The sequence below is a fragment of the Stegostoma tigrinum genome, chromosome 36 (assembly GCF_030684315.1).
Source record: "Stegostoma tigrinum isolate sSteTig4 chromosome 36, sSteTig4.hap1, whole genome shotgun sequence".
In the NCBI taxonomy this organism is placed as follows: Eukaryota; Metazoa; Chordata; class Chondrichthyes; order Orectolobiformes; family Stegostomatidae; genus Stegostoma; species Stegostoma tigrinum.
The window spans coordinates 14,701,990-14,714,399 of NC_081389.1; the positions used below are offsets into that span (position 1 = coordinate 14,701,990).

At 46.0% G+C, this 12,410-nt stretch overlaps 1 protein-coding gene across 6 annotated transcripts in view; it reads right to left on the reverse strand.

The window, feature by feature from the left end:
* celf6 (CUGBP Elav-like family member 6) overlaps nt 1-12,410 on the reverse strand; it is an 889,174-nt gene that overhangs the window by 52,623 nt on the left and 824,141 nt on the right. For 5 of the 6 annotated variants that reach the window (XR_007246473.2, XM_048520803.2, XM_048520805.2 and 2 more), the window contains one exon: nt 607-651. The exons of the other annotated variant lie outside the window; for it this stretch is intronic. Coding sequence is in view for 4 of the 5 variants with exons in the window: in XM_048520803.2 (XP_048376760.1) it covers nt 607-651 (45 nt within the window). In the remaining variant the exon portion in view is untranslated. The remainder of the gene's footprint in view (nt 1-606; nt 652-12,410) is intronic. 6 annotated transcript variants of the gene reach the window in all.

The following is a 12,410-nucleotide window of genomic DNA, read 5'->3' on the forward strand; positions in this document are numbered from 1 at the left end:
TTTGAAATTACATACGAATTCAAGGTTATTGACGATGTCTCAATGGGCACAACAGTGTGCACAAGGTCCTGTGACAGTAATGTACAACGTTTTGCTATGAGGACTGCTGACCCCACACATACTGACTCCAAACTTCAGCCCTATTAGAATGGGACAGGTGACCAAAATTTGATGGTATGTGGCAGCATTGGCTATGCAATGGCATGATGCCACCCCAGCTTCCCAACTGGTTAATTTGCAATCTCAGCCACAAAGTGAAGGGTAAATCAGTAAAACTTGCCAATGACACATACTGGTCTGATCCGTTTTGTATACGTCAGAGAGCAACGCCAGTCCAAACAGTAGGTTCACACCCAAGTATTAATGGTCGTTCCCTCGGGGGACAGAGAGCTTCTAGTTGAATGATCTAACTATGGAGGAGCAGGCTTGAAGGGCCAAATGGCCTCTGCTGCTCTTATTCCTGGTAGGAAGTTGATGAACAGGTAGTGGTAGGGTGATTGATCTCTAACCAATCCCTCATGTCCCAGGTCACTCTCATGCATTCCCCCCCCACCCCTCCCTAACTGAGACAAGAGTAACACTGACAGAGGTCTGGGTGCAGGTTACCTGGCTGCACTCTTAATTGGGGAATGGAGCATGGAGCAGGAGAACCTAAACAGGGGGAGAAAAGGAAAGAATTATTTGACATTGCAGTTCATCTTTTTTCTTCTCTCTGATTGGCAGGAACTGACACAGATTATCTATTTACTTAGTGAAAGTAGCAGTCTATGGTTGAAGGCCCATCCCATACCCAGGCTTGGTCTGGAACAGTGCACAGGCCTAAGAGAGAGTTAGGCCGGTTCTCTGTTCTGAATTTCAAGTGAGTGCGGAGAGTGCAAGAGCAGAGAATTAACCCTTGAGCATCCCACATCTAATCAGACACTATATTTGCTCTGGATTAGGACAGTGTTCTTGCAGGAATACACTCACGAGACCAGCAGCCTTGGAGCTGAGGAGATGCCAGATTTTGAATCCGGCTGGAACTTTTGCTCTACCGCTTTGGATCGAGTGGGATCATGGGTCACTTGGATCATAGAAATAGACCAGCACACAAATAGCAAAACAAACAATTTCAGACAATAAGACCATAAGATATAGGGGCAGGATTGAGCGATTCGGCCCATTGAGTATGCTCTGCCATTCAATCATAGCTGATATGTTTCTCAACCCCAATCTCCTGCCTTCTCCTGTAATCCTTAATCCCCTTGCCCAATCTAGTACCGATCTATCTCTGTATTATATAGACACAATGACTTGATCACCACAGCCTTCTGTGGCATAGAGATCCATAGATTCACCACCTTCTGGCTGAAGAAATTCCATCTCATCTCAGTTCTAAAGGATTGCCCTTTCACTGAGGTTGTGCCCTCGGGTCCTAATCTCTCTTGCTTTTTGAAAGTCTCTTCAACGTACATTCTATCTGCGCCCCTCAGTATTCTGTAAGTTTGAGCAAGATCCCCTTTCGTCCTTCCAGACTCCATTGAGTACAGATCCAGAGTCCTCAACCACTCCTCATATAACAAGCTCTTCATCCTCAGTTAATAAAATGTGAGGCTGGATGAACACAGCAGGCCCAGCAGCATCTCAGAAGCACAAAAGCTGACGTTTCGGGCCTAGACCCTTCATCAGAGAGGGGAATGGGGTGAGGGTTCTGGAATAAATAGGGAGAGAGGGGGAGGCAGACCGAAGATGGAGAGAAAAGAAGATAGGTAGAGAGGAGAGTATAGGTGTGGAGGTAGGGAGGGGATAGGTCAGTCCAGGGAAGACGGACAGGTCAAGGAGGTGGGATGAGGTTAGTAGGTAGGAGATGGAGGTGCGGCTTGGGGTGGGAGGAAGGGATGGGTGAGAGGAAGAATAGGTTAGGGAGGCAGAGACAGGTTGGACTGGTTTTGGGATGCAGTGGGTGGAGGGGAAGAGCTGGGCTGGATGTATGGTGTAGTGGGGGGAGGGGACGAACTGGGCTGGTTTTGGGATGCAGTGGGGGAAGGGGAGATTTTGAAACTGGTGAAGTCCACATTGATACCATTGGGCTGCAGGGTTCCCAAGCGGAATATGAGTTGCTGTTCCTGCAACCTTCGGGTGGCATCATTGTGGCACTGCAGGAGGCCCATGATGGACATGTCATCTAAAGAATAGGAGGGGGAGTGGAAATGGTTTGCGACTGGGAGGTGCAGTTGTTTATTGCGAACCGAGCGGAGGTGTTCTGCAAAGTGGTCCCCAAGCCTCCGCTTGGTTTCCCCAATGTAGAGGAAGCCACACAGGGTACAGTGGATGCAGTATAACACATTGGCAGATGTGCAGGTGAACCTCTGCTTAATGTGGAAAGTCATCTTGGGGCCTGCGATAGGTGTGAGGGAGGAGGTGTGGGGGCAAGTGTAGCATTTCCTGCGGTTGCAGGGGAAGGTGCCGGGTGTGGTGGGGTTGGAGGGCAGTGTGGAGCGAACAAGGGAGTCACGGAGAGAGTGGTCTCTCCGGAAAGCAGACAGGGGTGGGGATGGAAAAATGTCTTGGGTGGTGGGGTTGGATTGTAGATGGCGGAAGTGTCGGAGGATGATGCGTTGTATCTGGAGGTTGGTGGGGTGGTTTGTGAGAACGAGGGGGATCCTCTTTGGGCAGTTGTGGCGGGGGTGGGGTGTGAGGGATGTGCTGCGGGAAATGTGGGAGACGCGGTCAAGGGCGTTCTCAACCACTGTGGGGGAAAAGTTGCGGTCCTTGAAGAACGTGGACATCTGGGATGTGCGGGAGTGGAATGCCTCATCCTGGGAGCAGATGCGGCGGAGGCGGAGGAATTGGGAATAGGGGATGGAATTTTTGCAGGAGGGTAGGTGGGAGGAGGTGTATTCTAGGTAGCTGTGGGTGTCGGTGGGCTTGAAATGGACATCAGTTACAAGCTGGTTGCCTGAGATGGAGACTGAGAGGTCCAGGAAGGTGAGGGATGTGCTGGAGATGGCCCAGGTGAACTGAAGGTTGGGGTGGAAGGTGTTGGTGAAGTGGATGAACTGTTCGAGCTCCTCTGGGGAGCAAGAGGTGGCGCTGATACAGTCATCAATGTAACAGAGGAAGAGGTGGGGTTTGGGGCCTGTGTAGGTGCGGAAGAGGGACTGTTCCACGTAACCTACAAAGAGGCAGGCATAGCTGGGGCCCATGCGGGTGCCCCTGGCCACCCCCTTAGTCTGTAGGAAGTGGGAGGAATCGAAAGAGAAGTTGTTGAGGGTGAGGACGAGTTCGGCGAGGCGGATGAGGGTGTCGGTGGAGGGGGACTGGTCGGGCCTGTGGGACAGGAAGAAGCGGAGGGCGTTGAGGTCATCTGCATGCAGAATACAGGTGTATAGGGACTGGACGTCCATGGTGAAAATGAGGTGTTGGGGGCCAGGGAATTGGAATTCCTGGAGGAGATGGAGGGCGTGGGTGGTGTCACGGACGTAGGTAGGGAGTTCCTGGACCAAAGTGGAGAAAACGGAGACCAGATATGTGGAGATGAGTTCGGTGGGGCAGGAGCAGGCTGAGACAATGGGTCGACCAGGGTAGGCAGGTTTGTGGATTTTGGGAAGGAGATAGAAACGGGCCGTGCGGGGTTGGGGAACAATGAGGTTGGAGGCTGTGGGTGGGAGGTCCCCTGAGGTGATGAGGTCATGAATGGTGTTGGAGATGATGGTTTGGTGCTCGGGTGTGGGGTCATGATCGAGGGGGCGGTAGGAGGTGGTGTCGGAGAGTTGGCGTTTGGCCTTGACGATATAGAGGTCAGTGCGCCATACTACCACTGCGCCACCCTTGTCTGCGGATTTGATGGTGAGGTTGGGGTTGGAGCGGAGGGCTGCCCGTTCTGCAGGGGAGAGGTTGGAGTGGGTGAGAGGGGTGGAGAAGTTGATGCGGTTAATGTCTCCTCAGGATCATTTTTGAAAACCTCTTCTGGTCCCTACCTCTAAGGTGTGCACGTCCTTCTTTGGATATGGTGTCCGAAAGCCATTCAGCACCAAATTGTCCAGGCAACCTCATGTGGACATGTGAGTTACGAGCAAGAGTAGAGCATTCAGCCTGCTCCTCCATTCAATAGGATCATTGCTGATCTGTTGTCATTCCAAATTCCATTTTCCCATCTACACCACCCCCCATCCCCAATATCCTTTAATTTCACATCCAAAGAGAATCCATTTACCTCTGCCTTAAAAATATTCAATGGTTCCATCACTATCACCTCGTTGAGGCTGAGTTCCAAAGTCGTACAACCCTCTGAAGTAAACTTTCTCCCATCTCTATTCTAAAAGGGCAACATCCACTTTTAGCACAGATTTCCTTGGTTCTAGATTTACCCACAAGAGGCAACATCCTTTTCATGTCCACCTTAGATTTAGGATCTGATAGACTTCAAAAAAAAAGTCTCACTCTTCCAAACCTCAGTGAAGCAAAGATCATCCTGTCCAACCTTTCCTCGTAAGACAAAGTGACTAAAGTAAAAGGATTGATGCCTGGCACAGTCAAAAAATGTCCAGCTTATTTTTGGACCACTCTGGTTTTTAGGCAGCTAGTTTTCAGAGGGCATGACTGCAGGGCCAAATAAGACCCAACTTGAATCAAAGTGAGGCCATTCAGGGCTGATAGCTAGAAACACTTCTTCACATGAAAGACAATGGAAATCCAGAATTTCGTTACTCAAAACATTGAGACGAGGGATCAATTGTGAAAATTTGGAATTGAGATAGATTTTGGTTAGGAAAGCGAATGAAGGGTGTGGTCAACACTGTGTGTAGATGAACTTAATCATAGTATCCCTACAGTGCTGAAAGAGGCCATTCAGCCCATTGAGTTTGCACTGGCCTCTGAAAAGCATACCACCCAAACCTAAACCCTATAACCCTGCATTTAATATAGCTCATCCACCCAGCCCACACATCCCTGGGCACTATGGGTAACATAGCATGGCTAATCCAACTAGCCTGCAAATAGATTCATACAGCGTGGAAATAAATCCTTTCGTTCAACCAGTCCGTGCCAAACATAATCCCAAACTAAACCAGTTCCCTCCAAATATTTCTTATTCATGTACTTATCTAAGTATCTCTCAACATTGCAACTGTGCCCGCATCCACCAGTTCTCTTTGTGGCTGTAAGAGGAAACACACACAGACACGGGAAGAATGTGCTAACTTCACACAGACAGTCATCCAAGGCTGGAATCAAACCCAGGTCCCTGGTGCTGTGAGGCTGCAGTGTTAACCACTGAGCCACCGTGCCGCCCATAGGGAAGGTACAGGTCAACGTCAGTCAATTGAGGACTTGTTCTTGATCCAATGCTCCTGTAAGACTCGGGATATTCTTAACACTTTGAAAATAATGCAGGTACTTGTTATTGTTCACCTTCATTCCTGATTGAAGTGTGTGTGTGTGTGTGTGTGTGTGTGTGTGTGTGAGAGTGTGTGTGTGTGTGTGTGTGTGTGTGTGTGTGTGAGAGTGTGTGTGTGTGTGTGTGTGTGTGTGTGTGTGTGTGTGTGTGTGTGTGTGTGTGTGTGTGTGTGTGTGAGCGAGAGAGTCTGTGCATGTGTGTCTGTGTGTGTGTGAGCGAGAGAGTCTGTGCATGTCTATGTGTGTGTGTACATGTCTGTGTGAGAGAAAGAGAGTCTGTGCATGTGTGTGTGTGCACGCAGACTGCCAACTGATCGGGAATTTTTAATTTCTATTTATTTTGTTGAAAAATAAATCATGGCACAAGGCCCAGTCGATGCCACTTCTGCTGCATAATTATTCAGTAGAGAGTGCCAAATCTGCCTGGCTCCAAGCAGCGGAAGTGTCAAATGGATTCACAATGCAACAGATTGCTTTGGTTACAGTGCACTTTTCTTCACCATTGTGATGTGACACTTCTTCACGGGAAGGAGCAATTTTCTTGATTTTTATTCTAAGTCAAAATCATGAGGGACTTGAATCTCCAATCCAGCTGGCCGTAGCCCCTCTCATTCAGTCAGACTGTCTGACACGAACTGGAGTTGGACTTGTCAAGTATTGCACTGGGAACTGGCTTTGCAGAAGGCTGCGCAGAACTTAGCTTACAATCTGTTCGACCCACCTGTCTGGAAATGCTGTCCTCACTGCCTCAACTTCAATGCTAACTTCGCTTCCCATTAAGATAAAATCTTCCTCTCATCTTCCCCTCCCTCATAGAATCATATCATTAGAATCCCTAAAGTGTGGAAGCAGGCCATTCAGCCCATCCAGTCAACACTGGCCCTCCAAAGAGCAGCCTACCCCCATAACCCTGCAGTTCATGGCCAATCCCCACCTAACCTGCACATCTTTGAACTGAGGGTGGAAACTGAAGCACCCAGAGGGAAGCCAGGCAGACAATGTGCCATTGTTACACAGACATTTGCTTGAGATTGGAGTCGAGCCTAGGTCCCTGGCACTGAGCACTGTTGAGCACTGAGTCACTGTGCTGCCCCTCCTGACATGCCATGAATAATACATCAAACTCTTTAACACAACAGACGTTGGGAGATATAATATATATATTTTATATATATATATATATATATATATATATACATATCTCACACACACTACACACCTTCTCTTTACCCATCTCTATCCAAACCTATCAGCGAAATCTTCCAATCATTTCTCCCTATCTTGCATCTCCTTAACTGTTTGCTCCATGGGACCTGAGTATCTTTGGTGCTGCCAGGACACAGTTCCAGAGAGCAACTGTGTCTCAGTCAGTTCTTCACAGGCAAGCCACCCTCATGAACCCTTCCCACCCATGGAATGAGTCTCAGTCAACCATTAAACTCGGGATAACAAAGTGTGGAACTGGATGAACACAGCAGGCCAAGCAGCATCTTAGGAGCACAAAAGCTGACGTTTAGAGCCTAGACCATCCTTCAGAAAAGCCTTTTCTGATTTTCTGATGAAGGTCTAGGCCCGAAACGTCAGCTTTTGTGCTCCTAAAATGCTGCTTGGCCTGCTGTGTTCATCCAGCCCCACGCTTTGTTATCTTGGATTCTCCAGCATCTGCAGTTCCCATTATCTCTGATACCATTAAATTCAGGTGTCCTTGTCAAAAGGGAATCAATGCTGTGTCAAAGCAGATTCTGTATCTCCTCGGATGCCCACATACGTTTTCATTCAGAACAGGGAGCTCAATGGGAACCCAATATGACTTTTACACCTTCTTCCAATTCCAGGGTCTTGCAGGCTGTTAGGAATGGGTTGATTTCTGCCACTGTCATCAGCAGAGAGACAGTAGCACAGTGATAATGTCATTTCCTATTACTCCTAATGTGCTAGCAGGAAGGGTTCAAATTCTACCACAGCAACTAGTAAACTCTGGATTTAACACATAAAATTTGAGACAGCAAGCTAGTCTCAGTAATAAAAACCATGGAGCTATTATTGATTATTGTGAACAGCTATCTAATGTCCTTTAGGGAAGGAAATCTGCTGTCCTTACTTGGTCTAGCTTGCATGTAACTCCAGACCCATAGTGATGTGGTTGACTCTTAACTGGCCTCTAAAGTGGTCTTAGGAAGCCGCTCAGTTCAAGGACAATTCAAAATGGATAACTACCACTGGGGACACCCACATCCCATGGAATAATTTTTAAAAATGCTAAATCTCCAAAAGTAGAGGGCTCAATCATAGAACTTCTGTGGCGCTGGAAGATTTCAGAGTGAGGAACGTCCATTCAACCCTTCAGGATTATACTGTTACTTTTGCTCCACTCATTTTTCCTCCTGATCAGGTGCTGCTAATCTTAGCATCCGACAAAAATGCTGGAGGGGGCCGTGCGATGTAAGGCATATTTCCAGGCCTTCATTAGGAGGGTGTCCTACAGAATGCATGTTTTAACATGGCAGATTCCTCAAAATTCCTGGCAACAGGATGGATTTGATTTGACTTACTATTGTCCCGTACCTAAGTACAGTGAAAAGTTCTGTCTGGCGTGCAGTACAGGCAGATCATAGAATGATTGTACAGAATGAGGTGTACGAAGTTACCACTGCAAAGAAGTTTCACAAAAAGCAAGACCAATGTTTGATTTGAAATTTGAGAGATTTGTTCTTTCTCAAGAGGAGTGCAGTGAGTTGGGGGACAAAGGGTTCAAAAATTCATTTCAGTAACTGCTTTCAGTAACTGTGTTGGTTTCTGCTCCTTTCTATCTAAGTTGAAATTCTGAACAATTATCAGATCAATCCGAGTCAACTACCCTCCTGGAATATCCTGGGTGCAAACCAAAAGCTGGGGCATGAGAATCGTTTATCTTGAATACTTTCATTTGTGAGTTATCAGAAAATTTGGTGATGAGGGACAAATTTGTTTGGACAGCAGTTAAAGACTTGACTAAACTTGTTAGCAGAGTCTATTCACTATCGACTGGTGTGAGAACTCAATGTTAGAATTATAAAGGTCTGAAAGCAGCTTGAAGGCAGGAAGTCACATGAAGAAGCCTCTAGGAATATGCCCAGTCAGAGTTGGTTGCACTAATATTGTTTGAAAGAGGGACACTACCCTGGCATTACTTGGGTTGGGAGTGACAGGCAATAAGTAGTAGTGTTTTGGCATTGGAGGACTGATCATCCTGCAAACTGAAAGCAATGTCAAAACCATTGAGAGGTTAGACCACACACATCCAGTAACCCTTTGTCTCCTAGATCCCAGGGTCAAACACCAGGTTGGAGACAAAGTCCAGGGACATTGTTAACCACATCCCTGATCTCCATCACAGACACAACCACGTTCTCCAGCAAAACCCTTCCAGAATTTCAGGACATACTACAATTAGTGGATTCATTATTCTAAAATCAAAAGTATCAAATAAAACAGTACATGACCACTTAAAAATTAGCCCTACTGTGCTCTATACAGTTGGCTACATTCTTTAAATTAAAGGGAAAACGGAAGAACTGCAGATGCTGGAAATCAGAAATAAAATCAGAAAATGCTGGAAAACCTCTGGCAACATGTGGGGAGAGAAAGCAAAGTTAATGTTTTGGGTCCGGTGACTCTTCGTCAGAACAAGACCCTGAAATGTTAAATCTGTTTCTTCTCCACAGATGCTGCCAGATCTGCAGAGTGTTTCCAGCAATTTCTGGTTTTGAGCTTGAAATTAAGGGCTCAGATTACCGGGATTAAACATTCTTCTGTCCCTGGTTGGATCAAGTATCTAACTCCCCTGACATTATCCTTGTGGGCAGGAATTGTAGCCACTGTTCACTACAGGGCGGTTCAAGTGAGGAAGTGGTTCTCATTGCTCCAATTTGTCTTGCTCACTTAAGACCCAGTCATTGGCAAGGGAACAAGAGACTATGACGCACTAACATCATTAAGTCTGAGATCTTGTCCTGCCAGAAATTATACATTTAACTTTCATTCAAATATTGGGGACCTGGTAACTGCAACACTGAGCTCTTCAGAGGATGAAGTAATCATTGCCTTGAGATAGAGTGAATAAGCGAACATCTTTCTGTGCCATTACGGCTACATTTTGAAGTACTTCACAATGAGAAAGAAGCTGATTCTCCTGTGGTAAATGATAGGTTACAAGAATCACTGCAATCAGCCTGGTTTAAAGGTGATTATCTCCTCCCTCATGTCAGTTCCTAAAACTCCACCACAAGACTCTCTGGCTTCTTTCCAGTGACACATTCGATCAGTGAAGTGGCCAGCATTGATTAGTTAGAGCTCAGGCTTGCTTTTGCAAAGTGAAGACAGTCGTTGCTGAGCCCTGGAAGTTCATAAGATCAGTCAGGGTCAATACTGCCAGCTGTCAATCTGGCACACCCCTGCTGGGCAGAAAACCCACAGGCAAATCCATTGGGGAAAGAATCAGGCTGGTCTTTTGATGCTGCTGATTGAAAGCTTTGTCAATGCTCCCCAGTCAGGCTTATGCATTATGATTAATGAATTGTGAGATACATTAAAGGGGGAAGTGGTGGCTCAGCAGATAACACTGTTGTCTCACAGCGCCAGGAGCTGGTGTTCAATTCCAGCTTTGGTGACTATGTGGAGGTAGCACATTCTCCCTTTGTCTGCATGGGTTTCCACCGAGAGCTCTGGTTTCGTCCCACAGTCCAAAGGTATGTAGGGGAGGTGGACTGGCCGTGGGAAATTGCTCCATTGAGTCTGGGGATGTGTAGACTAGGTGGAATAGCCATAGTAAATGCAGGGCTCTGGAGATAGGGTTGGAGGTTGTGTGTGGATGGGATACTCTTTGGAGGGTCAGTGCAGACTTGAAGGCCTCAATGGTTTCTTTCTGCACTGTAGGTATTGTGCGATAAGAGGAGTTAGCAAGTGCCTGAAAAATATCTACAACATGAGTGACCTCATGAGAGGGAGGGGAGTAGATTGGAGGGAGAGAAATGTAGTGACAATTGAAAAAAGATAGAACTACCCCAGATGCCGTTTCTGCTGCAATCTGAGGCTGGATTTCATCCATTTGCTCTCATCTTCCTTTCATTCTTTTTTCAGGGTTCACATTTTCTCTGGTAACATTATTCTGAAGTATCTCGAGTCATTTCAACTGCTTAAAAGTTGCTATATAAATGCAAATTGTCAGTGCATTGTAACTGATGATTATTATTGCACCATATTAAACATTTACCTTGTGATGAACTACCTATCTTGTGTAGTAAGAGATGACAGGAAGACAAGCTGAATTGTCAGCAACCACCCACATGATCTGGTAGAGTGAACCATCTCCCATCAATTCATTCAGAAATTAGCAGGACATACAAGGGACAGGGGTTGGGTGAATCATCAGTTCCACCACAGTAGCTTCCAGACCATGAGACGGAACAATGAACCTCCCTCACCTCACTGGAAGTCTTGGTTAACTTTATGAAATGTCCAGATCCATGCTCCCCACTCATTCTCACCTCACTCGGGCTGCTCATGTTAACTGGATAAATCCGAATTCAGTACACCAATGAGCGAGCAAATTCTTAAAGCAACCAGGGCAAATGAAGATATTTCAAGGATTGTCTTTCCTTGCCCTTTGTTTCCATGCATTGGGGAATGAGGAAATGTCAGCCAGTAAGGGAGATATAACTTGCTGGGGAGTCTTACCAATTTACAGCTGAGACGTAATCAATGTACTGCAGCATCTGCTTAAATTGACTCCCCAAGGTCTGGATTCAGTAAACCATTTCTGAAGAAGTCAACTTTCTTGCTCGTCTGATGCTGCCTGGCCTGCTGTGTTCCTCCTGCTCCACACTGTGTTATCTCGGACTCCAGCATCTGCATTCTTACTGTCTCTTAACTATTAACAATATTTCTTTTTGTTCATTCATGGGATGTGGGTGTTGCTGGCTGGGCCAGCATTTGACACCCATCCCCAATTGTTAAGTCACTCACATTGGTGTGGATCTGGAGTCACATGCAGGCCAGACCAGGTAAGGATGGCAGTTTCCTTCCTTGAAGGACCTTATTGAACTAGGTGGGTTTTTTTTTACAGCAATCAACAATGGCTTCATGGTCATCATTAATTCCAGATTTGTCTTTTTACTGAATTCAAATTTCACCAGCTGCCTTGGTTGGATTTGAACCTGGATCCCCAGAACATTACCTGGGTCTCTGGATTAATACACTAGCAATAATACCATGAGGACATTGCCTCCCCACTAGGCACTCTAAAAGGAGATCAAGCACACTGGTGTTAATCCTACATTGTATCACATATAGGGCAGTAGAAATCAGGAACGCTCTCCTCTAAAACTACTTAAAGAATTCAAGACTGACATTGGGTTAGGATATCAAAGGGAAGGAACACAGGTAGGAAAATGGAATTTGGTTTCAGATCAGGCCTGATCTAATCAATTCACCAAGCAAGCTGAGTTTTTTAACAATGGTGATTTGACAAAACTCCAACCAAAATCAAAAGCATATGGAAGAGAGATGGCGAGTCACAGTACTTGTGCACACTACTGGTGATGCTCATTAAATATAACAAGGTCAACAATCTCTTCAATTTTTTTGACAAATCTAGAAATTTCCCTGCGAAAGAGGCTGCCATACCCCTCTCCAGCCTGTCAATTTAACAAAGTGAATATATAAGTATTAATTTGGTAATGCAGAACTTGTGCCTTGCTGAAGAACAACAGTTGTCATCGAGTTGTCTAGAACTCATCAGGACAATTCACAAGAATATAAAAGCAAAGGGAAAGTAACATACATATGCTTGAGAAGTCAATACTGGTCACTTGGCAAGTGGATACTAATTGATAGAAACATTATCACAGAGAATGCACCCGTTAATGATGGTTGGCAGTAAACTTCAAAGCTTTCTTTAAATTTTAAATCAGGTGGTTTGATTCCAATTGATCAGGGCAATCTCCTGAGCAATGACCTAAGGGATGGCTATCACCTACTTTGTTCAGGTGGAA